The 26,662-nt window shown below is 44.1% G+C and overlaps 1 protein-coding gene and 1 long non-coding RNA gene across 2 annotated transcripts; both read right to left on the bottom strand.

The window, feature by feature from the left end:
• Positions 1-3,696: 3,696 nt before the first annotated feature.
• Positions 3,697-5,452, bottom strand: LOC115460623 (C2 calcium-dependent domain-containing protein 4C-like). Its single transcript, XM_030190393.1, has 2 exons — positions 5,364-5,452; positions 3,697-5,143 (listed from the first exon to the last, which is right to left on the bottom strand). The coding sequence occupies exon 2, from the start codon at positions 5,082-5,084 to the stop codon at positions 3,753-3,755; it is 1,332 nt and encodes a 443-aa protein (XP_030046253.1). The 5' UTR covers positions 5,085-5,143; positions 5,364-5,452; the 3' UTR covers positions 3,697-3,752.
• Positions 5,453-9,298: 3,846 nt separating this feature from the next.
• LOC115460624 lies at positions 9,299-21,530 on the bottom strand. The gene is made up of 3 exons (XR_003940528.1): positions 21,520-21,530; positions 19,702-19,707; positions 9,299-9,369 (listed from the first exon to the last, which is right to left on the bottom strand). It is a non-coding gene; the product is annotated as an uncharacterized LOC115460624 (long non-coding RNA).
• Positions 21,531-26,662: the final 5,132 nt, after the last annotated feature.

Raw genomic sequence — 26,662 nt, 5'->3', positions numbered from 1 at the left:
TTATCCTTGTAAATGCTTGGTTCGATATGGAGAGACAAAATATACTTTTTATTCCCCAGAACAATTAAAAGCTTTTCTTGATTTAAAAAAGATAAAATAACAATAATATTGGAATTAGAAACATAGGATAGGTAACCAAGTGTAGCCTTTATGTTTGAATTTATTGCTACCTATTGCAATATACACAGTTGATATATGTAATAGAAAAATCTCCTATGATTTAGTCACGCTTCGTAAATGATGGTGGTCTAAGAAGTTGATTTTATTTGCCTTTATGATGTTTCATTTTCTTTGTTATTGTTTCCTGCTGTGTTTCTGAATAACAAGAGTATGTCTTGTAAAAAATTTGTAAACTTACTATAAATAAAGAAAAAAGAAAAAGAAAAGTGATCTTTGTGCAAGAGGAACTAAATCAATTATAATCATTAACGGGACAATCTTGAATAGAGAAAACCATCAGTGGGTGTTATGCTATTACAGTACATGATCCCGAGCCACTTGCTTTGTGTGATCAGGGAGGAATGTTTGAATTCATCTTACACCTTCTCCTGGATTACCATTCAGAGAAAACAGTTAGGCAATCCCAAATATGGTTGTTTAATGGACCTCTGATCTTTCAACATAAGTCAACTATGTAAAAATAGAAGGTGTGCAATGCTCCAAACACAGGTGATAGTTTAAAACTCTTTACTGAAGAGCAGGACATGTACCCATCTCACCCAAAAACATATAAATAGACCAAAATACTTGTAATAGTTTATAAGAATACCATTCATCTCCATTCCAAAAGACCTTGTTCCAATCCACACTCATTCTTTGATAATATGGTATTAGAGTAGGGGTGGGCAACCTTGGTCCTTGAGGGCTGCAACCCAGTTGGGTTTTCAGGATTTCCCCAATGAATATGCATGAGAACCATTGGCATGCACTGCCTCCATTGTGTGCAAATAGATCTCATGCATATTTGTTGGGGGGAAATCCTGAAAACCTGACTGGGTTGCCCATCCCTGCCTTAGCCTCTGAAGTAGGTCTCCAAGCTAAGAGCTACCAGCATTTTTTTCTTCTGTAACAACAATTGCAATACACAGCTATGCAGCAGTTCCCTCCTTTTCACTGCAAAGGCAATAATCTCACCCTTCATGACTATCCTTACAGTTTCCCAATATAGAACAGAGATTGTTATGAGCTCCTCCTGACTATTTGAGGCAAACGTCCCATTTCTCTTTCAACTACTAAAGCTTTGATGTTTAAACAGATAGACCTGGACTCTCCAGTCTCTCTACATGCTCAGGATCTTGCCATGCAAAACTAGTGCAAGTGTATCTGATGCACTTACACCAGTGGCGTAGCCACAGGTGGTCGGCCCACCCATTTAGTGCTCAGGCCCACCCAACAGTAGCACACATTTAGCGGTAGCTGATGGGAATCTCAAGCTCGGCCAGCTGAAGACTTCCCCCTGATGGTAACAAAAACGCTACTCTCCACGATACTGGCACTTGCACACACTCAGTTTTCAGCGCATGCCTGCTGCATACTGCCAAGGTGGAAAGAAGCACTTTCCCGGCAGCTGAAATATTTTTTTTTGGTGGTGGTTGGGAGGAGGGAGAACACTTGGTGCCCACCCACTTCTTGCCTAGGCCCACCCATAATTTGTTATCTGGCTACGCCCCTGATTATGCAAAGTGAAGGCATAGCCTAGTGGTTAGAGCCCCAGGCTTGACAGCCAGAGGTGGCCAGTTCAAATCCCACTGCTTCTCCTTGTGATCTTCAGTAAGTTGCTTAACCCTCTATTGCCTTGGGTACAAGCTTAGATTGTGAGCTCTCCAGGGGCAGAGAAATAGCCAGTGAACCTGAATACAACTCACCTTGAGCTACTAGTGAAAAAAGGTGTGAACAAAAATCCAAATAAATAAAATATTCATTGTGGGTATCTTGCAAATCTGACCAGGGGCGTATCTGCGTGGGGCCACAGGGGCCTGGACCCCCGCAGATTTCACCCTGGACCCTCCTACCATCGTCAACCCTCCCCCACCGTCGCCATCACCTACCCCCGCCGAGGTTCGCTTCCTCCTGCCGGTGCCTTTAAAAATATTACTTCAGCTGGAGGGGGACCCCAACCCCCCCTCCCCCCCCCCCCCCCCCGCCAGCCCAGCTGAGGTCTTGTTTTTAGTTCTTCTTCCTCGTGCTGTTGAAAGCTGCAGTCTGCATCCCTTCCAGTTTCGGACGGAGTCTGACGTCGCAGCACGTTGTACGTGCAGGACGTCAATGTGCTGCGATGTCAGACTCCATCCGAAACTGGAAGGGATGCAGACTGCAGCTTTCAACAGCACGAGGAAGAAGCACTTTAACAAGACCTCGGCTGGGCTGGCGGGGGTTGGGGTCCCCCGCCAGCTGAAGTAATATTTTTAAAGGTACCGGCAGGAGGAAGCGGACCTCGGCGGGGGTAGGTGACGGCGCCGGCGGTAGGCAGGGGAGGGTTGACGGCGGTGGGGGGGCGGCAGCGGCTGGGGGGGCTATAATGTGTCCCCTCACTCTAGCCCCTGCCCCCCTACCGCCGAACCTCAGATACGCCCCTGAATCTGACTGACTGGGTTGAGAACTCCTGATTTACAGGAACTTCTCATATATCCAGCATAAAATTACCATGTGACATCAATCCTCTCTAACCACACGAAGGACCTGTAACCAGAGAACATTTAAAAAGGTAGAGAATTCCTAGAGTGTATTCTTAGGTCCATATCATCTGATTTTTGGAAAGCATTTGCAGTATCTTTTCCAATATATTCTTGCCTGTAAGATGTCATTGGCTAAATGTGATTGCAGAAGAGAGTACGGTAATGTGGAGTATTTTGTAAAATACCTAAAGACAGGTGAAAATACATCTGTTTGGCAGCGCAGGCAGCAGGAATACCCATTTCACAAAAGTACAGGGTCAAAAGAGAGTTGCATCATTCAGGGCTTATTTATTTATTTACTGCATTTATATCCCACATTTTCCCACCTTTTTGCAGGCTCAATGTGGCTTTGGGCTTTGAGCATGTAAGTAGCGGTACTCACAAACAGTGCATTTTGCAGCCTATGGATGTAAGTGCTGAACCGACTAAGGAGCTGAGTTACAAAACACTCGTTTCACCTTTTCAGGTGGTTTTGATCACCACAGGTGTATGTAGACTTCCCTTTCAATCACACCTCCAAAACCCCAGTTCAAGAAAGCAGGTAGTTAACACACATGAACTGTCTTAGTATATATGTGATTTGCCTGAACAAGCCTCCTTCAAAACTGTGAATGCCATGGGAATGCACATGCAATTATCTCTTTTTCTATAATTGCTTCTTATTATGTGATGCCATTTACACATGGAAACCAAATATTGACATGTGCATATACGAAAATGACCCCTGAGGGTTTCTTTTAATCAGAGCAAATTATGTCTTCATACTGGTATCAAAATAATTTATACATGCTAGCACTCAAAGGCAATTCATATATTATGCATACATGTTTAATTTATGGGAACTTAGAAAGAGTCAGAAAATACTCATTTGATGAGTCTAGCCCCATATTTCTAAATCTGATCCCAGCTGTAGGTACTGTGGAATTTAGAATTTCAGTTTTGTATCCCTGACAATTTACTTAAAAGAAGTACAAAAAGTTTGCATATAAATATTTATTTAAAAAACATTAAGGTGCAAAAATAAAAATAACAAATAAAAAACAAACAACCCCCCAAACAGAATGTTTCTTCGTCATTTCACAATGCTAAAACAGACATTAAACAAAGTTCACTTTCACCTAATACATGATCTCTCATGGCCATTTTATTCATCGCTTTTATCTTTAGGGAAGTGGTATACAGAACGTCTGCAGAAATGTCATCAAAGAAAAAGTCCTCATTAAAAATTGGGTTCCTGCTCTTTCTAATAATTGTGCTTCTTTGTTTCTGACGCTTTCCCGGCAGAAGGGAGAGGCTTACACAGCAGTTAATGCCCGTGGGGTCAACAGCTTTGTCATAAAGTCCTTCAGCACTAATCAGGCGAACTTTAAGTCTTTTGTTTTCGGGACAGTATTCGGCAGACATTCTCAAACCTCCTCCTCTGTCCAAGTACACCGTGTTGTCCCCAACAAATCTTTCTCTGCCGCATGTAAGGTCCAGGGGAAAGATAGGGGAACCGCAACTTAGAGAAGCGAAAGACTCGGTCATTTCTTCCGATGCCCTTCTGGTGGAATAGGGACTGGTCTCTGCAGAGCTGCCTTCTTCTGTGGACAATGAATTGTTCCTTGTTTCAACAAACTTAGAATGTCTTCTGAAACCCCTAAAAAACAATTTTTCCTGGCTTAAAGCCTTGAATAAGGAGTTGGATCTGGGAGAAGTTCTGCTCAAAAGAGGAGAGCCCAAAGGAGATGATTCGGCGGAAGACGTTGTATCACTGTCCCACGTCCCTCGTCTGTGCCGTAGCATGTTTCTCGGAGAAAGTCTGGCAGGGCTGACACTGAGCGGAGAAGAAACCCCTTTGCAATAGGTGTTGGATCTAGATCTTGGGTGTACACAGGGTTTCCCCAATAAGTTGACAGGCTCACTGTGAAAGAGAGATTCTTTCCTTCTAGTGTGGGGGCTTTCCAGTAAAGTGCAAAAGCCATAGGAGGTCTGTGCTTTGGGCAAATGAGGCAGAGACAGTGCAGCCTGTGACTGAGGATCAGCATTGGTACTTTCCTCGTCGCTGTAGGGCAGATCTGCGGGGGCATCCTCGGCACTTTCAATCTGGATGACATGGAGCTCTGCAAAGGGCAAGCTGGGGCGCGAGCTGCGAATCTCTCTGGGCTCTGAGACTGCAGCTCGGATATTGGGGGCAGATCTGTACTGAGGAGCCGTCCCGATCTCCAGGGGTGCCGACAGTTTTGGAGGGATGCAGAATTCAGGGATCTGGTCGGGTGTCAGCACGTTGGGGAACGCAGTCCCCTTCTTGGATTTGTCCGAGGGAACTGGCTCTTTTCGCAGCATGATGCGATCGGTCTCCAGACTAGGGAAAGACAGACCCCGGCTGCCGTTTTCCACGGTGGTCCAAACTTTGTCCAGGAACCACATAGGGAGGCGTAGGACAAGTTTCTGCAGAACAGAATCAGCAACAGCCGCGCTCCTCCAACCTGCAGAGTAGCAAAGAAAGTTTGTCAGGAGCCTCACAAGAAATGAGTATTAAGGCAAAAGAATTCATGGAAATTAACGATCGCGTAATGACTTCTCTATCCTGATAACTAGCTTTCCAAAGTCTGCTCCTGACCTAGACTGTCACCAATATAGCTAGAATGTTAACTTTTCCACTTGGAAAAAAAAATACACCTCTCTCCATCCATCCCACGTACATACCTTATGAGTAATACTGGCGTTTATCAATTTGATTTTACGTCATCAAAGTCGTTCTTTCCCGCTTGGAAGTGCAAAGATCTCATCTCTACCTTTCTCTGCCGTAAACAGCAGCACCTGTTGCTCGCCTTTATATCCTGGCCGATACGTTCCCAGCCAATCAGAAGCTCGCCTGCCTCTAGCTCCGCCCCTTTGGGGAATGCACCGTGGAAACTCTGGGACTAACAGGTACGGAGTCATAAATATTTCCTAGTCCATCACGTTACCTTCCTTCCTTCCTTCCTTTCCATTGGGACGCTTTTTAACCACTTTTGTAAATTAAAAACAAACAAACAAAAATATTCGGCTCTTTGCTTTTCCCTTTACTTTAGTACAAGCTATATGGCTGTGAGAAAATACAGGATTCCCGCATACAAATGCTAATAATAATAATACTAATACTAATACTACTTAACATTTCTAGAGCGCTACTAGGGTTACGCAGCGCTGTACAATTTAACAAAGAGAGACAGTCCCTGCTCAAAGAGCTTACAATCTAATAGACAAGTGAACGGTCGGTCCCGATAGGGGCAGTCAAATTGAGGCAGTCTGGATTCACTGAACGGTAAGGGTTAGGTGCGGAACGCAGCATTGAATACTCGCACTCTTCACGGGAACCAGCTCCGGGTTGTTCTCTGTTACTTTACATAATCCCTGATTTCCTGTTACAAACCATTCGAATTTGCAGGCTGTTATTATTATTCATTTTCATCCTGTTTGTTTGAAATTGCGAGAAGGGAAGAAACGAAGTTGTGCGGGTCAAGTAGTCTTTTAATATCCGCGGTAAAGAGAGAGAGAGCGAGCAATTTCAGACACCATAACGTATTTTCAAAGAATTACAAAGCGGAGATTTGAAGAATACTTGTTCCTGGATAAATATGTTATATTTTACTATTTAGCATAATGTAAACATAATTAGAGCCTACTATCTTTGAAAGAAAGGACAACCTGTCCGATTGCCTTTGCGTTCTCGTTCTCTCTCTCTCTCTCTCTGTTGGACTTATTTTTAAATGTTCTTTTCTGATTGTCTCCAAATATAATTGATTTTTTTAATGCTTACTTTTCCAATAAAAAGCACAGCCCTCCTATCTGTAAAACTTTCTTCCATTGAGGTCATTCTTCAGCTGCTCAGGCTGAATTTATACTTCACACATGGCCTGGGGAGGTTTCCAACTAACTGATCCTTAAATACAGAGCTGTTGGAGGAGCTAAGTAGAAAAGAATGTCAACATTAAAAACAAAACATATCAAGGAATAAAATAAAAAAGGGAAACCTGAATCATTTTCAAATTACATTTTTAGTTAGTTTTTTCTGTTATCTGTACATGTGGCATTTGGTGAATGAGGGTGATTGATAGAGTGAAGGAATCTTCCACTGGAGTGTAAATTTAGATTTTTAGAGATTAATACCTACTTCAGTCAAATATACTATTGGCCTCAAAGAATAAAACTGATTTATTTATTGCACTTTTTTTTTTTACTTTCACACATTTTTTTACTTTAAGGAGTAGCAAAGTAGCTTAATGGTTAGTGCAGTGGGATGAGAACCAGGGAGAACAGGGTTTGATTCCAACTGCAGCTCCTTGTGACCCTGGGCAAGTCACTTACAGGCAAATGCACCAAAGTCCCGGTAAAGCACCATCACTATTTTCACCTCCATAAAAATTACCAGGCTTGACATCCAGAGGTGGCAAGTGATGCTCAAAAGAAATGGGATGCAAATGAGCTGCCCGCAAAAATAGTGAGCAGCTCGCAGGAGGAAAGCCAATCGCAGGGTCCCCGAGAGACTGAGCCGGGCCTGAGGCAGGGCCACTGCTGCCGGGCCCCCCCGGACTGCCGCCCCCCAGGACCGCCGTGTAGCCAGACTTAAAAAATTGGAGGGGCTGGAGCCAAAAGTGGGGGGGGGGGGTCACATTTTGCCCCACCTCCTTGCCCCCACCGCAACTCCACATACCTTGGCTGGCAAGGGTCCCCAAGCTCAACCAGCAGAAACCTTCTTCCAGTGCTGTTCACTGCATTGCCTGGCCTATGGCTGCTTTTCCCCTCACATCGAGCATGCTCAATTTCATCAAAACTGAGCACGCACGATGTGAGGGGAAAAGCAGTCGCAGGGCAGGAAATGCAGTGGAGAACAGCACTGGAGGACGGCTTCTGCTGGTGGGGATTAGGGACCCCAGCCAGCCAAACCAGAAGCCCCGAAGCCCTGTGTCTACTACTACTACTTCTACTACTTATCATTTCTATAGCGCTACTAGACGTATGCAGCGCTGTACACTTGAACATGAAGAGACAGTCCCTGCTCGACAGAGCTTACAATCTAATTAGGACAGACAAACAGGACAATCAGGTCCCCAGCCTCTAAGGGGGGCCTGGCACCGGAGTTTTCTCTCTCCTGCTCCAGTCTGGACATGATCACCCGGGTCCTGTCAGGAACAGGAGAGAGACAGACCCTGGTGCCGTGCTCCCCTTGGAGGATGGACCCGGGGGAATCTTGCCCCCCTCTCGATGGCCTGGCCAGTCAGTCACCCAAGCATGCACAGAACAGCCAAGCATTAAGCGTGGCTGCTAGTGCTCTGTGCATGCTACAGACATCTTTCCTACACGCATACAAGCTGCATGTATGAAAGCAGTGTGCAGCTTTCTTTTTGTTTTGAAACTTTTTTTTATCACTACCACAGCTGTCTCTTCTGGTACAAGCAGCACTTGCTTTCCTGGGCATGCAGCCAGACCTTCCTGATCTGCCCCCTGGCAGCAGGACAGCCAGGGAGCCAGTGTTGACGCTGCAAGCAGGCAGAGAGGGAAGCAAGGGAGAGTGAGGTGAAGGAGAGAGCAAGGGCTGTGTGCATGCATGCTTGACGAGCGACGGGGGGGGGGGGGGGGGGTGCGGGCTCTAGAGATTCTGCAGCTCTCCTCAGCCATCCTGGCAGCTCCAGCCAAAGGTAAAATTTCAGTGGTCATGGGAAGGAAACAGCAGTACTGACAGCTCCTGAGCACCTGTAAAACTTTCATCCTAAAGGTAGGTGGTCCTTTCTGTGCATTGCTAGGAAAACAGCTATGCATCACTTAGAATGTACATTTGAATAGTAATTAGCTGCTGCCATGACAAGGAAAAAGCCCGCAGAACTCCTTTGTGTATGTCTCACTGAACTCCGTGCTCACTAAACTGGCTGGAACCAGTGTAAAAAGCACATTGCTGGCTCAAGATTTGTGCATCTGAGCCTTGACCCTCCATTGCTCCAGGTACAAAAACACAAACAAACTTAGATGTCCTTTTACTAAGCCACATTAAAATACAGGCTCAGTATGTTTTAACACAGGGCCTTCCCACACCCTAAACCCGTTTCTAATGTGGCAGTATTATAGGTATTTTTCCATTTTTCAGGCCATGCACTAATGTTTTCACTTAGTGCGCATTACCTGAGAAGTTAATGCGAGAGCACTTACTGCCTCCTAAGTACTCCCATATTAACTCTGTGTTAACCAGCTAGCACACACTAATGCAAACATGGTAGCTGGCTATTCTCTGCCCTTGACACACCCCTAGCAAAAAATATTTTTAAAAACAACTAATGTACTATTTTCACCTCGGTAAAAATGACTGAGTTGGAAATAGCGAGCAATGCTCAAAAGAAATGGGATGCAAATGAGCTGCTCACAAAAATAGTGAGCAGCTCTGCAGGAGGAAAGCCAGTCCCAGGGCCCCTGAGAGACTGGCCCCAGAACAGGGCCACCGCTGCCAGGCCCCCGCCCCCCCAAACTGCTGCTGATGGACCTTCCCTTGGACCACCACTGCCACCCCCCCCCAGGACTACTGTGTAACCAGATTTAAAAAATTGGGGGGGGGGGGGCTGGAGCCCAAAGTGGGAGGCGCATTTTGGACCACCTCCCTGTCCCCACTGCAACTCCACATACCTTGGCTGGCAGGGGTCCCCAAGCCCTGCCAGCAGAAACCTTCCTCCAGCACTATTCGCTGCATTGCCTGGCCTATGGCTGCTTTTCCCCTCATGTCGTGCATGCTCAATTTCATCAAAACCGAGCATGTGTGACATGAGGGGAAAAGCAGTTGCAGGGCAGGCAATGCGGTGGAGAACAGCACTGGAGAAAGTCTTCTGCTGGTGGAGCTTGGGGACCCCTGCCAGCCAAGGTATGTAGAGTTGCAGCGGGGGCAGGGAGGTGGGCCAAAATGGACCCCCGCCAACCAAACCAGAGGCCACAAAGCCCTGTGTGTGCTCCTCCCCAGCTTCTACGGGGAGCCAGGCACCGGAGTTTTCTCTGTCCTGCTCCTGTTAGCGCGTGCTGACAAACCAACTACTACAAAATGCTTTAACTTGCTTTGCGGTGAGCCTTTTTTACCACAATAAGCAGCCATTAGTGCTTAATGTGATTTAGTAAAATGGCCACTTAGATAGGGAGCCCACTAGGGACAGAAGTACATAATCCCTGAATTCTATAAAAGCACCAAAAATTGTGTGTGCAAATTTGGGTGTGTGCCCAATTTGCATGTAAAATTTAATTGAATGATGAGCCAATTAGCACCAATAATTGAAAGCTTAACAAGCAATTATTGGTGTGAATTGGATTTAATTCAAATACATGCATGTATATTTAGTCACAGGATCCATGCATAAATTTTACACGCAGGTGGGCATGGCTATGGGCGGGTCATGGGTGGATCGGGGTAATCCTTTGATTGCATGTGTTGTTATAGAATAAAGGGAATGAACGCCTAATTTAGACATCAGGATTTACACTAAGGTTTCATTGGTGTAAATGGTCATGCCTAAATGTAGTCACGGTTCCCGGTGCTAAGCGCCAGTGGCGTAGCTACGTAGGGCCTGGGGGGCCTGGGCCCCTGTAGATTTGGCCCTGGACCCCCCTGCCGCTGACCCGCCCGACCCCCCCTCCCGCCACCAACCCGCTGTCGTCTGCCTTTGCTGGCGGGGGACCCCAACCCCCCCAGCTGAGGTCCTCTTCTTCTCGCAAAAGGCTTTCTTCTGTTTCTGACATCCTGCATGCACAACGTGCAGGACGTCAGAAACAGAAGGAAGCCTTTTGCGAGAAGAAGAGGACCTCGGCTGGTGGGGGTTGGGGTCCCCCGCCAGCAAAGGTAGGCGACGGTGGGTTGGTGGCGGGATGGGGGTCGAGAGGGTCGGCGGCGGGAGAGGGGCAAAGTCAGCAATGGTGGGGGGGGGGGGGTCGGCAGTGCCAGGGGGGGCTAAAATGTGCCCCCTCACCTCGGGCTCTGGACCTCTCTCCCACTGAAGTCTGGCTACGTCCCTGCTAAGCGCTGTTCTTTAAATGGTGCCTTAACTATTTTTTCCAGCGTCAATTTTTTAGGTGTCATTTATAGAATTCAGTCCACTATGTAAAATGCTACTGGGCACCAGTTCTGAAAGCTTTGCATTGGTTACCCTATAGAATATCGCATTAAGTTTAAAATGTTGTATCTCGTATTTAAGATCTTAAGTGGTCAGGTATCTAAAATGTTTGCAGTTATCAACCTCCAAGACTTTTGAGATCTGCAGAACAATTAAATTTAGACACCCTGTCATATCGGGCCATAAAATTGAGTGTGTATAGAGCAACTATTTTTCATGTAACAGGCCCTACTATGTGGATCAGTTTACCACTAAAGCTCAAAAAAATTCAGGAGGTAAAATAGTTTAAACTAGAGAGTTGCACGGGGACAGAAATTTTACCCATCCCTGCCCGTCCCTGCTAGAATCTTACCCATCCCCACAAGACTTTAACCTGTACCCACTTAGTCCCGCACGAATTTAATGGTACATAAAAAAAAAAATTCTGGTCGGCCCACTGCCGGCAAGGAAGGAAGGAACAGAAGTTGGAACTTGGAACACTCGTGCACATGTAAGACTTGTAACGTGGAGGGGAAAAATCGAACGGCGCCGGCGAAATACATGGTTGGCGATGTATTTTGGCGGTGCCACAAATAGCTGGCCAGACCCGTATTTTCGAAAAAGATGTCCGGCCATCTTTTGTTTCGATAATATGGTTCCGGCCAGCCAAATACCTTGGATTTGGCCGGGGTTTGAGATGGTCGGCGTCATTTTTTAGCGATAATGGAAAGTTATGTCGGCCATCTCAAACCTCGGCCAAATTCAAGACATTTGGCCGTGGGAGGAGCCAGCATTTTTAGTGCACTGGCCCCCCTGACATTCCAGGACACCAACCAGGCTCCCTAGGGGTCACTGCGGTGGACTTCAGAAAAGCTCCCACGTGCATATCTCCCTTACTTTGGGAGCTGAGCCCCCAACCCCCCCTCCCCCAAAACCCACCACCCACAAATGTACTGCACCCACTAAAACTGCTCCAGGGACCTGCATACAGCCTCTAGGACTTATTGCTGCTGTATAACTTTGGCACACCAGTTGACACCTGAAGACTAATCTCTTTGAAAAAGTCCTTTATTTGAATAAGCAAGTTTACTCACAGTTAACTGCAGATCAGAGGTTGTGCCCCACTGGCAAAGAGTCCCCTGGTACTAAGATGAGCAGTAGGTCAGAGCTGGCACAATGGTGTACAATGCCCTCTTTCAGCACCATTCAAGGTAAGAACTATGTTCTCTAACTTGGGTAACACAGGAAAGGGAACTAAAACTGGCTTACAAAAATGGCCACTACCGCATGGACTACAACAGGAAACAAAACAGGGCACACTCTGACCCAGTAAGCAGGGGGAAAGTACCAGGGGAGTAGAGCCTACCAACTACCAATACCTACACCCACCACAATGCATTGCTGATGTGACTCTGCAGTGCAAATAACAGAAAAGGTGTCATACTCACCCCAGAGCCACATCACAAGCAGGAAAAGGCTGTCGGAGGACAGAACCATTCTGCTGTCATGGAGGTGGGTACGGCATTTGAGGCTGGCATTCAGGCTGGAAAAAAAGTGTTTAAAGTGGGGGTTGTTTTGGTGGGAGGGGGTTAATGACCACTGGGGGAGAATGGGGAGGTCATTTCCGCTTCCTTCCGGTGGTCATCTGGTGAGTTGGGGCACCTTTTTGAGGCTTGGTCGTGAAAATAAAAGGACCAAGTAAAGCCGGCGAAATACTGCTTAATGCCATTTTTTCCCCATTATTGGCGAAAGCCGGCTATCTGGTAGCCACGCCCATACCTGCCCATGTCCCGCCTTCGCTTCGCCGCTGACACGTCCCTTTGAACTTTCGCTGGCGAGGCGACGGGAAAGCGGCGATGCTGTCAAAAAAAGCAGCTTTCGATTATACCGATTTCGCCGCTTTTCTGCGATCGCCGGCCATCTCTCGATTTGTGTCGGGAAATGGCCGGCGATCACTTTCGATTATGAGCTGGATAGTAACATAGTAGATGACGGCAGAAAAAGACCTGCACAGTCCATCCAAGATAAACTCATACTTGTGTCTGATTCACTGGCACTGTGTGCTAAGAGGTCGCCACATGCACGTGAAAGTAGGTCAGTTGACATCTGATGCTTGTGCCTGTGTCAGAGCTGAGGTCTGTGCATCAGCCTGAGAGCAGAAAGGATTAGTAGTAACATAGTAAGTGACAGCAGATAAAAACCTGAATGGTCCATCCAGTCTGCCCAATTGTCACACTCATTATCAATTCATGATTAAATCAACAATGAACATGATATACTTGATTATGGTCTTTCTTTGGCTTTTCTGGGACATAGACCATTGAAGTCTGCCCAGCCCTATCCTTATGTTCCAACTGCTGTAGTTGCCGTCGAAGCCCACTCCAGCCTATTCGTCTTCTCATTTGCGGGACACACACCGTAAAAGTCTGTCCAGCACTGTCCTCATGTTCCAGCCACTAAAGTTGCTATCTAAGCCCTTTCCAGCCCATCCTAAACCAGATTGCCATATATGAGACACAGACCATACAAGTCTGCCCAGTATCGGCCCTAGTTCATCACAGCTGGAGTTGCCATCTAAGCATCACTCGACACATCCACCCACATTCAGCCATTTAAGTTTAGGTTTTTTTATAACTTCCATTTTCTAATTAGAGATCCTCTGTGTTCATCCCATGTCTTTTTGAATTCCGTCACCATTTGTGTCTCTACCACCTCCTTAATGAAGACTTTTCGCATCTGTGCTGTTAAAGCAAGGAGGAGAAGGAGGAGACAGTACTCAAAGAACCTGGTACTCGGTAGGTGAGAGGCTGGCGCAAGTGCAGCATACACTTCCATGGGAACCTTGCAGGGATTGCTTCCATCTCCGTGGGATCCCCGCAGAACTGCTTCCATCCCCGCGACAACCCCATGGGTTCTGCAGGATTCCCACGGACCCCATTTCCATGCAAGTCTCTAGTTTAAACAAGAGTTACCCTATCTCTTTATAGAAGCATATGGAGTAGCAGAAGATCAAAAGTAGACTGTCAAGTAATTTGACTGAAGCCATTGGATTGAAGTTCTGGGTCTGATAATCTTTGATCCGTATCCTTCAACATCTTCTGTCCTTCTGTGACTGTTCTCTTGTGCTTGACTGCTTAAATATTTTAAATTTAAATGCTTTACTTTTTGTCTATTAGATTGTAAGCTCTTTGAGCAGGGACTGTCTTTCTTCTGTGTTTGTACAGCGCTGCGTACACTTTGTAGCGCTCTAGAAATGTTAAATAGTAGTAGTAGTAAGTACATAAATATTGCCATACTGGGAAAGACCAAAGGTCCATCAAGCCCAGCATCCTGTTTCCAGCAGTGGCCAATCCAGGTCACAAATACCTGGCAAGATCCCAAAAAGTACAAAACATTTTATACTGCTTATCCCAGAAATAGTGGATTTTCCCCATGTCCATTTAATAACGGTCTATGGACTTTTCCTTCAGGAAGCCGTCCAAACCTTTTTAAAACTCCGCTTAGCTAACCGCCTTTACTACATTCTCTGGCAACGAATTCCAGAGTTTAATTGCACGTTGAGTGAAGAAACATTTTCTCCAATTCGTTTTAAATTTACTACATTGTAGCTTCATCGCATGACCCCTAGTCCTAGTATTTTTGGAAAGCATGAACAGACACTTCACATATACCCGTTCAACTCCACTCATTATTTTATAGACCTCTATTATATCTCCCCTCAGCCGCCTTTTCTCCAAGCTGAAGAGCCCTAGCCGCTTTAGCCTTTCCTCATAGTTATTGAAGTTTTGTATTTGACAGTATATTGTGTTCATTATATGCTTTTATGTATGTATATTCTGTTAACTGCTGAGAACGTTTTGGATTATGCATTATGCAAAATTTTTAATACATAAATTAAAAGGCAGCATGTCACAATGTATGACCACTACATCCAATTTCATAGGCTATTTAGAGTCAAAAAGTAGCAAAGTGAAACTTAGGGCCCAGTTTACTAATGTGCGCTAGAATTTTTAGCATGTGCTGAAAATTATCACATGCTAACCAGGTAGATGCCCGTAGGAATATTATGGGCATCTACACGGTTAGTACAATCTAATAAACAGGGCCCTTAATGTTAAACAAAACCTACTACGGATCCAACTTCTCCTTTTTAGGCAGCCAACTCGGGAATGCCTTCCACAGATCCATCCGATCAATCAGCGACTATCTACCCTTCCGGAGGTCACTAAAAACCCATCTGGTCAAGCAAGCTCACCCAAATGACCCAAACTAATCCTATGAACCCACCTACCTAACACATGTCCAGGAGACTACGACAATGACCCAGACTACATCTCCTACCAAATTTCCCTATGCTTTTCCCGTATCCCATCCCCCCTCCCACCTTCTCTACCCCTCCTCCAATGCTTACCTACCCCTTGCTCATACCTCTCCTACTCCCTTCACCCTTGCCCATCTCTACCTACATATCTCTTTTATTATTCTGCTTTAGTTAACCTATTTTCTCTTTTTCAATTCTCTGTAATCCATATTATTAGGTAAGCCACATTGAACCTGCCTTGAGTGGGAAAGCGTGGGGTACAAATGTAATAATAAATAAATACAGCTTTCTGCATCAGACTTGTTGCCATTTGCAGCTCATTTACATGTTGATTGGGCTACGATTAATGTGGCAATTTCTATCTGGGCTAGGGCTGATTTTTTTGTGTGCCCTGATCTTTGCAACATCTGAAGTAATCCTAGTACATATGAAATCAGTGCTAAATTGAAATAAATCACTGCACTGAGATTAGGAAAGTTTATAACATTAAGTTGTATGTTTTCTGAGAATTTTTATCCATAAGAAAGAATAATGAAACACCTGGAACTGGGAGGTATCTTTTACTGGAGTTCCAAAGATCCCCAAACTCTGTCTCTTAACCCTTTATTTTTTAAATAACTATTCTGGGAAATGGAATTCTCTGGTAAAGTCATTTATCTCTATACTGTGAAGTGACAGTGGAAAAATCAGTGTAGTTCTTTTCAGTCATTTTATAAAATAGATTAACTTCGCAAGGCTCTCCTGGGGGCCCCATGCCAATAGAGTATTCAGGATATGCACAAGAAATATGCAGAAGAGAAATTTGCATACATGGGATACTCAGGATATTCATGCCTATTCTTTGTGGATATCCTGAAAACCTGTGTGGCTGTGAGGTCCCTAGGATAGGTTTGAGAAGCCTTAGCAAGAAGGATGCAGTATGCTTTCCCTTTAATGAAAAGCAGATTCTAATGGGTTGCATGATCACGGGCATGTGCATCAACCTGGTGCTTCTACTCAAGGGAGGAGGAGGAGAAAGAATTCTGAAGGGGGCTGTACGAGCTGTTCTCTGAAGGAGTCTGCCATGTCCATCTCTCCACAGACCTTGTTAACAACTCTTATATGTGTGTACAAAACCTAGTGTCCTGTCCCTCATTTTTAAAGAAACAAATGCCATAATTTTCTGTTGTATTTTTAAACTTAGCAGTTCTATACTGCTCCTTTGACTTCTGTCTCAACCAGAACTTGCCTCTGCCAGGCTATGGTGCTATCAGCCTTGATTTGCTGTTGTCTGTCTCCTCTCCAGTCTTCTGAAGCTGTGAAATCAGAGCCTCTAAATCTGGCCACTATGTATTACCAATTGCACAATGACAGGAGCTCCCTCCCCCACTCTCCAGGGACTAGAAAATTGATTTTTTTTTTTTTACTCTTTCAAAAAGTACAAAGACTAGGGGACTCTCAAGGAAGTTACATGGTACTACTTTTGAAACTTACTGGAGAAAATATTTATTCGTTCAACCAATAGTTAATCGTTGAAACTCGTTGCCAGAGGATATGGTATCAGCAGTTAGTGTATCTGGGTTTTAAAAAAGTTTGGACAAGTTCCTGGAGGAAAAGGTCCATATTCTGCTAGTGACAGACACGGGGAAAGCCACTGCTTGTCCTTGGGATCAGTATAATGGAATGTTGCTACTCCTTGGGATTCTGTCAGATACTTGTGACCTGAATTGGTCACTATTGGAAGCAGAATACTAAGCTAGATGGACCTTCATGCTGATTGATGATGCTTTCAGGTGTATTCTTGCTCTTGTACTTATGCTGATTTGTTGTTATTGTACTGATTTGTGATTTATATTATTTTTTTGCTATTATGTATGTTGCATTGTTACCCACCTTGGGTATAAGAAGGGATATAAATAAATAAACATAAACATTGGTCTGACCCAGTATGGCTATTCCTTTGTTCTTATGCCTGCATATCATCCCTTGCCCAACTGATTTGGGGAGTGTGAGCTAGCATTTTCACACCTAAATTAAAGCACATAAATGAAGATTTATGCTAATATTCTGAAACAGCAGTTGTGCGAACAACTGCCGTTATAGAATTCGCACTTAGCATGCATCATCCCCCTTTTGTCCTAAAATCTTTACTACTCTAAAATCAATTTTAGCACCCAGAAATCCATGCTATGGTTAGGGTGGTGGACTTTGGTCCTGAGGAACTGAGTTCGGTTCCCAATTCAGGCACAGGCAGCTCCTTGTGACTCTGGGCAAGTCACTTAACCATCCATTGCCCCCATGTAAGCCGCATTGAGCCTGCCATGAGTGGGAAAGCGCGGGGTACAAATGTAACAAAAAAAAAATATGTTGCACTAAGCTGAGTGAAACTTATTACATTGCCACCAGAGCACCTCATGTGCATTTCATGCTGGTTGAAAACAAATTAAGCTGATTTTGCGCAGATTGTCTAGATAGGAAAGGGACATCCAAGTGAGGACATGCCCAACTTTCCAAGTATTTTACAAAAGGTTTGCTGAATGCAGAGCCTTTTGTAAAATACGTATAAGGACATGGGAAACACATGTTTAGTTTGCAGCATGTACGGCCTGAGCAGTCATTTTACAAAGAAACAAGTTCGAAAAAAGCACACACCTCTCAGGGTTTTGAACATGTGAGTGTGTAAGTGTGCAATTTATGCACATTCAGGAGTAAATGCTGTATTTGTGCAGAACTGGGTTTCCAAGGAGAACCAATTAAGAAGTCGAGCTAGAAAACTCTTAAGTGGCCCTTTTACTATCGTGCCCTAAGCAGTTACGACTAGATCCTATATATCATGCCTAAAAAATTGGCACCAAAACAAAATAAGTCTAGGCATATTCTATAAAGTATGCCTAAATGTAGGCCTACTTTTTAAAATAAGTCTAAATTTCCATGCGGTTTATAGAATACACATCTGTGTGACCAAGTTTAGTCACGGCCAGTTACATCAAGTAAAACTTGGTGTAAATGCCGATGTTTAAATTAGGGGTGGACTGGGTGTATTCTACAATAACGTGCATAGATTTTGGAAACGCCCATGACTCGCCCATTCCACACCTATGGCCCTTTTCAACTATGCGATCTAGAATTTATGTGCATCATATTATAGAATACGCTTAGACCAGGGGCGTAGCTACGGGTGGGCCTGGGTGGGTCTTTTGCGACCTTCGATGACAACGACTTACTCTTGCCCGCAGCGGTGAGCGGGCGGGCGTAAAAGCAGCAAGCAGCCAGGCAGGCTCAACTCCGTCCTTTGCTTCCTGCCCTCTCTCTGCGCTGTCCCGCCTACAAGGAAATGACATCAGAGGAAGGCGGGACGGCGCAGAGAGAGGGCAGGAAGCGAAGAACGGAGTCAAGCCTGCCTGGCTGCTTGCTGCTTTTACGCCTGCCCTGCCCACCGCTGGTTGTCCACGGTCTTGGTTGGACCCTCAGGGCACTGGTGGCACAAGCATTCATGCGGCAGTAGCAGTTATTCACCTAAATTATAGCCACGAGGACACACGGCAGTACCTGCAGGCTGCAGGAAGTGGACGGTATGCACAAAGTGGTGCTGGAGGTAAGTGCGGAATGCTACAGGACTCGTTAGTCCAACTTTTTTTTTCTGCTACTAATCTCTCCTGGACAGATCACTCATTGATTCAGTTTAAACTTTCAGTTCTTTCAGGATCTCGGATGCCCACTCACACCCATGGCAGATGGACTAGGACCATCTCTAAGATTGATTCTAGAACTCTACCTTCATCTCTTTTTTTTTTTCAGCCTCTTATGATTTCTCTTCCACATCTTTGGATGAGCTAACAGACGTGTGGCTTTTGATCTTAAGACAAGGTCTTGATACAGTTGCCCCTAAATACTTCTGTGCTCATCGTGTATCAAATCATCACACCTGGTATAGTCCTAAACTCATGTTTCTCAAACAACAATACCATAGGTCCTCTACTATCATGTCTTAATGTAGTGGCAACATGGCTAAAAAACCATTGTCTAGTACTCAATACAGAAAAAACAGTTGCCCGTTGGTTCTTTAGTGCATTAACACCCTCATCTTCTCCTATTCCTTTGCTTGACACCGCTATTACTCCTGTTTCTTCTGTCCGCTATTTAAAAATCTGTACTGGTTTTGGTATTCGTGTTCAGAAGGTTTGTGATACATGCTGTAAGAAACTTCTTTGCAGGATTTAGTGTTACTTCACAAAGTACCTGGCAGTGAAGGGATTTTGTGTTGTTGTTATTATTGAGGTACTACCAGAACTTGAATACATTTTTCCTATGGAAAGTTGTAAAAAGAACTATTCTAACTACGTTCTGAATGCTACAGATGTACAGTAGATGGGAATAAATCTTGATGTTGACAGTAGGATTTTTCTTATTTCATCAGTGAGAAATCTGGAGCTTTTCTTCATGAGATTTTTCATGTGTTGAAGAAACTGAACATGTCCAAGACTGAGCTCATCGTCTTTCCACCAAAACCCACGTCTCCTCTTCCTCCACTTTCTATCTCAGTTGATAACACCCTCATCCTCCCCGTCTCATCTGCCTGCAACCTCGGAGTCATCTTTGACTCCTCCCTCTCCTTCTCTGCGCATATCCAGCAGATGGCCAAGACCTGCCGCTTCTTCCTCTTTAACATCAGCAAAATTCGCCCTTTCCTCTCTCAACACACCACCCGAACTCTCGTCCATGCTCTCATTACCTCTCGCCTTGACTACTGCAACTTACTCCTCACTGGCCTCCCACTTAGTCATCTATCCCCCCTTCAATCTGTCCAGAACTCTGCGGCACGTCTCATATTCCGCCAAAACCGATTTACTCATATCACTCCTCTCCTTAGGTCACTTCACTGGCTTCCAATCAGATACCGCATTCAATTCAAGCTTCTCCTTCTTACCTACAAATGCATTCAGTCTGCTGCCCCTCACTACCTCTCCTCCCTCATCTCCCTCTATGTTCCCGCCCGTAACCTCCGTTCACAGGACAAATCCCTCCTCTCTGTACCCTTCTCCAACACCGCCAACTCTAGGCTCCGCTCATTCTGCCTCGCCTCACCCTATGCTTGGAACAACCTTCCTGAGCCCTTACGCCAAGCCCCCTCCCTGCCCATCTTCAAGTCTTTGCTTAAAACCCACCTCTTCAATGCTGCATTCGGCACCTAACTCTTCCGTTCACTAAACCCAGACTGCCCCAATTTGACCGCCCCTATCAGACTGTCCGTTCACTTGTCTCTTAGATTGTAAGCTCCTTGAGCAGGGACCGTCCCTCTATGTTAGACTGTACAGCGCTGCATAACCCTAGTAGCGCTTTAGAAATGTTAAGTAGTAGTAGTAGTAGAATAGACAAAGGTTAACATTTCTAAAAAAAATGTAAGGTATTTACCTGTTTTGCTTAATCATTTGTTGTAAAGCAAAGTTTGAATGATATATGCCATTGCAGTAATTATATTGCAGGATCCTGTCACGTGTGTTGAGATATTTGCCATTAAAGTAAACTTATGTCTGGTCAAGTTTAAGATATGAGATAATGTAACTATATTTAAAAATAGTATTTTTCCTTTAACTATATATGTGGTTTATGTTGATGCAGGACAGCTGTTGGGCAGAGAAATCCATCATCAAGAGCATTCTAAGGCATTATTTTGTAGTATCCCAAAACACTACTCATACCTATAGTGCCCACCCATATTAGCTCTGGGCCCACCCAAAAAGTCAGGTCTGGCTACGCCACTGGCTTAGACAGTTGTGCGTGTAAATTCTAATTAATGCCAATTAGTGTCAGTAATTGCTTGTTAATTGGCAATTATTGGCACTGATTGACTTGTTGACTAAGATATGTGTTCAAATCCAGAATATGACTGGATTTGCATATGCAACTTAACTCACGCTTTATAGAATCCAGGGGACGGGGGGTTAGTGGGTGAAATAGTGCACTGTAACTGTTAATACATGACAGCTCTATGGACAAGGAATGTGCATTGTAATTAGTGCATGATAACTTACCACACACTAAGGAGGTAATTCCAGAGGTATAGCTAGGTGGGTCACTAGGGGAGCGGCCATTCCCCCCAAATAGACTTCCGATGGCACCGGCGCCTATTTTTCACGCAATCTGTCAGATTTGAAATATGTGCTGATGCCAACGGCAGTCTGCTCTTCGCTCCCCCTGCGATCTACCTTTGCTGGCAGGGGACCCCAACGTGCAGGACGTCAGACTCACAGAAACAGAATAAAGCCTTGCGCCGGAAGAAGAGGACCTCAACTGGTGGGGGTTGGGGTCCCCTGCCAGCAAAGGTAGGCGACGGCAGCGGTGGGGAAGGGTTGGCAGCGGAGAGGGGTTCGAGAGGGTCATCAGCAGGGGGGAGGTTAAAGGTAGTGGTGGCGGTGGCGCCGGAGGGGGACTAAAATGTGCCCCCTCACCTTGAGCTCTGGACCCCCTCCTGCCGAAGTCTGGCTACGCCTCTGATTCCAGTAGACAATCTTTTTCTTACATGTACTTGTGATTTAGTGTTCCATAATTAAAGGTATTGCCTATGACAGAACCTACTGTTGCTACTTCAAGTACTTTTGAAGCGATTTTTAGTTTGTACTTTAGCAGATCCTGAGTAACAGCACCACCTGTTGGTCAGACTAGGGCAGAAACCATAAATAATGATTTGGGTATGTTTGCGTTGGTCTTTGCTGTGTCTTGTCTCTACTATACACAACTTCTTAGCAGAATCTTAACCTTCACAAGCTTATATATAATTTCCTCTGTAAAAATAAAGCTCAGCAAAGAATGACATTTAAAAAAAGATAAATAAAATACAACTTTGAATACAATATCTTTAGAAAGTTCTTTTATACTAGAAAGCTAAAACAAATTGTGAGGCCCTTTTACTAAGCCACCAAGAGGCCTATGCGTGTACAATGCATGTCAAATTGGAACTACCACCTGGCTACAGTGTGACCTGGGCAGTAATTCTAATTTTTACATGCGTCCAATACTCATGTCACAAAATATTTTTTATTTTCTACCGCATGGAGCTAACCGGGCAATTTTTATTTTGCCGCAAGTCCATTTTCACCCAAAAAAGGCCTTTTTCGCAGCCATGCTGAAATATGGACCTGCGCACATCCAACACAGGCCGTTTTTCAGCGCACCTTAATAAAAGGACCCCTGTATTAGAAAAGTATTTGTAGATTGTGGTGCATTTGTTACTTAAAGTACAATTCTATAAATGAGGGCCCACATTTATGTGCCCCCATGCTCATGTAAATGTACAGAAAGATAGCACTTGCATGTGTCAACAGAAGCATAGGGCTGGATTCAGTAAATGGCCCTCGTCATTCAGCTCCCAAAAAAATCAGTGCTGAATGGTACTCTATAATGGGTATAATATGTAGTGCCAGGAACCACCCAACTTTGGCACGAGGATTTACATCAGCTGAAACCTGATGTAACTTCTGCCACGTAAGTTAGGCATGGATCCCTGGTATTCAGTAATACTGCATGCATCTTTAGTGAATGCACCTGATGCACCTATGCCTCTCCCATGGCCACACCCCCTTTTGAATTGCATGCTATAAGAGTTGCGTGCTGATCCTTATAGAGTAGTGCATAGCAAGATGCACTCGCAAATCCAAATTGTTGCCAGTCAATGCCAATAATTAAGTGTTAGTTCTCAATTTTTGTTGCTAATTGGCTCATTAGCCAATTTAGTTGCCTGCACATCCCAGGATATTGAGCAATTTTACATGCATAAATTTGCACACCACTTATACAATCCAGCTCCTAGTGCGTAGGAGTGCACATAGGTGGCATAGCATGTAAATGCAAGAGGGGCATACACATGACACAGTGTGGGTGAGACGTGTTTGTGCCTCCCACTTAGGGTAACTTACAGAATGCGCTCCATTATCTATCTCCCTGATTCTATAAAGGTTGCCAAAAATTATGTGTGCAAAATGAGGCATGTTCCTGACTTGTGCACACAATTTAATTGAATAACAAGCCATTTACCCCTGGATTCTATATAGAGCGCCTAGAGATCCATGCTGAAATCTAAGCATATTCGATAACAATGCATGTAACTTAATTGGCTTAACAAGCTAATCAGTATTTTTTTTTTGTTTTTTTGTTGTTACATTTGTACCCCGCACTTTCCCACTTATGGCAGGCTCAATGCGGCTTACAGGTACTTATTTGTACCTGGGGCAAGAGGGTTAAGTGACTTGCCCAGAGTCACAAGGAGCTGCCTGTGCCTGAAGTGGGAATCGAACTCAGTTCCCCAGTTCCCCCCAGTTCTTAGCAAGCAATAATGAGCTCTAATCAGCACTAATTAGAATTTAATTGCACAATTCGCTAAGCGCATTCTGTAATGCAGTGTGCCTAACTTTTAATGTGCGCAGGCAAAAAGGGGCATGGTTATGGGCGGGGAAATGGGTGTTTTGTGGGCGTGCTGAAATTTATGCACGTAGTTATAGAATATGGCCCAGTGCGCCTAAATCTATGTGCCAGGATTTATGCCACGTTTTCATTGCAGTAAATGGATGCATGTAGTTTTAGGATGTCAACTAAGCATATTCTGTAGAATATGCTTAGTCAGCACTGATTTCTGCTCCAATTTTTTAGGCGCCATATATAGTAAGTGTCAATAATTGGCTTTTTAACAAGCAAAGTATTGGCACTAATTAGATTTAATTGGGACCAATGTGTGTAAGGTTAGTTGGGGGATCGGTGGCTAAAATTTATGTGTGGTCCAAAACAGGGGGTATGGAAATGGGAGGGTCGGAACAGGGGCAGGCTTTGAGTTGCATGTGTAATACAGAGGTATTCCATGTGTAAATTTAGGCATGGGCATTTGCACCACGTTTTCACTGGTGCAAATGGCCGCACCTAAATTTACACTCGACTCTCTACTTAAGCGTGTATTCTATAAACTGCACCAAACTTTAGGTGCGGCTTACAGAATACCATTTACACGGGTATTTTCCTCGATGATTTTTTAGGGGCCATATATAGAATCTAGCCCTATGCGTCTCTCTGCTGCATATATTTATTTATTTGGATTTTGCTCACACCTTTTTCAGTAGTAGCTCAAAGTGAGTTACATTCAGGTACTGCAACTGCAGTTACATTGGGTCTATGCCAGGTGTAACTGTGAGTACTGATATGGAGTGGGCACTATGGAGGTGCCCACTTATAGAATTGCCCCCTTATTGTTATATACAAAAACAACAAATAGGTTTCCTTTTCCTTGTCACAGTGTGATTCAGGCGCTGCCTATTTGAACAGTACAATCTAAAGGCAGCATAGGCTGCAATCACATTTCAATACTGTAAAATTTTATGCAGAGAGTGCACGATTTCTCATGACAAATATCTATCACTGATTCTCTAACAGAGCCCTCTAGTGGGAAATTCTCATACTCCCACAGACTTCTAAATACCAGTTATATCCCTGCAGAATATTTTCAATTCTTGTGAATTATGTTCCTCTGTTCTTTACTATATCTGTTGTTAAAGGTTTCTGTGGCAGTGAAACAAGTAGTTTTCAAACAAAAATGATACAAAAGGGGTTGAATTAACACAAGGTTGAAACTTGCAACAACAGTGCCCATCCTTACAGCTCCAGTCTGTACCTTTCATATGTGGTCATGATTCAAATGTCTTCAAAAATGCAAAGAAAATCTATCAAGAGTAAGATTACATCTTACATTCTCTCCCCTCATGCTTAGATCAGAAAGGGCTGTGTATTCTGGCGATGAATAAAAGGAGAAATTAAGCTAAGTAGTCTGGACCATATTCTATAGCTCTGGGGAAAACTGTGGTTTTTCATGAAGGATTTAGAAGCAAAATTAGTTTTATAAAATCTTTTCCATGAACTAAAAGAGATACTAGCTGTTTGCTATAAGCATGTTTGTGGTCATTCGTAGCCAAACCAATAAGAAGTGAGGTCAGGATTTCAAAAATTACATTCAGTTATAAGTACATAAGTATTGCCATACTGGGACAGACTAAAGGTCCATCAAGCCCAGCATCCTGTTTCCAACAGTGGCCAATCCAGGTCACAAATACCTGGCAATATCCCAAAAAGTACAATACATTTTATGTTGCTTATCCCAGAAATAAGCAGTGGACTTTGCCCATGTCCATTTTAATAATGGTCTATGTACTTTTCCTTTAGGAAGCCGTCCAAACCTTTTTTAAACCTTACTAAGCTAACCACCTTTACCACATTCTCTAGCAAAGAATTCCAGAGTTTAATTACACATTGAGTGAAGAAAGATTTTCTCTGATTCGGTTTAAATGTACTACTTTGTAGTAAAATCATGTTATCTATTGTCACTAATGTAGCATAAAAACATAAGAATAGCCATACTGGGTCAGACCAGTGATCCATCTAGCCCAGTATCCTGCTTCAAACAGTGGCCAATCCAGGTTAAAAGTACCTGGCAGAAACCCAAATAGTAGCAGCATTCTATGCTACCAATCCCAGGGCAAACAGTGTCTTCCCCAATGCCCATCTCAAATAACAGACTATGGACTTTTCCTCTAGGAACTTGTCCAAACCTTTTTTAAACCTAGATATGCTAACCGCTGCTACCACATCCTCCGGCAACAAGTACCAGAGCTTAACTATTCTTTGAGTGAAAAAATATTTCCTCCTATTTGTTTTAAAAGTATTTCCATGTAAACTTCATTGAATGTCGCCTAGTCTTTGTACTTTTTGAAAGAGTGAAAAATTGATTCACTTTTTCCCATTCTACACTACTCAATCTGAATAAAATAACATTTTGCTTTTCTGTGAAATGCAAAGCTACTCAAAATAGTTTCTTTGCATGGCAAGGAGGTAATTTTATAAACTCATCATTGTGCATATGTGGCAATATACACATGTAAAATGACATAAAATACTCACCAATATAAAAGTGCATGTGATGACATTTTGGCATGCACTTTGCCATTAGGTTTGTACATGGGGTAAAGTTTGGTGGACTGTGGGAAGTGCTATAAAGTACACATATAGATTACAAAAAAGGCTAATTTACGCATGTAGTTCCAAATTGTACGTGCACGCATTTCCACCTGCAGTGTAGGCATGATCTATCTGCCATTTAGGCTAGTGAGTTATAAAAACAAGTAAGCAACTATAGAGCCCTTTCACTAGGCTGCAATAAGCATTTACCCCCAAATTCTATATATAGGGCTAGATTCTATATATGGTGCCAAAACATTGGCACTGAAAAAAAAGCACTATTCGATAAGCCACTTTTAAAGTAAGGCACAGTTTATATAATAGTGCTTACACCCAGGAATCAACTGAAATTTGGTGCAAATGTACACGCCTACATTAGGCTCGTATTCCCCATTATTCTATAACAAGGAGCATGTGTGGGAGTGGATGGTATATGGAAGAGCACTCCCTCACTGATGATACAGTTCAGCCACCTTGCAGCAGGGGGCGCTGATGCTGAGTCAGAGGGGTGGGGCTCAGATCAGGCTAGAGCTAAAATCCCTGAGGCTGAATAGATCAGGGAGGCCCCAATACAGAGGTTTCCAGGAGGGAGCTCCAGGAGGTAAAAGGACCACTGC

Source organism: Microcaecilia unicolor, chromosome 1, assembly GCF_901765095.1.
Source record: "Microcaecilia unicolor chromosome 1, aMicUni1.1, whole genome shotgun sequence".
Classification (NCBI taxonomy): Eukaryota; Metazoa; Chordata; class Amphibia; order Gymnophiona; family Siphonopidae; genus Microcaecilia; species Microcaecilia unicolor.
Note: the sequence above shows the minus strand (reverse complement) of the source record. Positions and strands in the feature narration are given on the sequence as shown.

Excerpts from the sequence above, each read along its gene's own strand:
- LOC115460623 (XM_030190393.1), bottom strand. The coding sequence starts at position 5,084 with ATGTGGTTCCTGGACAAAGTTTGGACCACCGTGGAAAACGGCAGCCGG.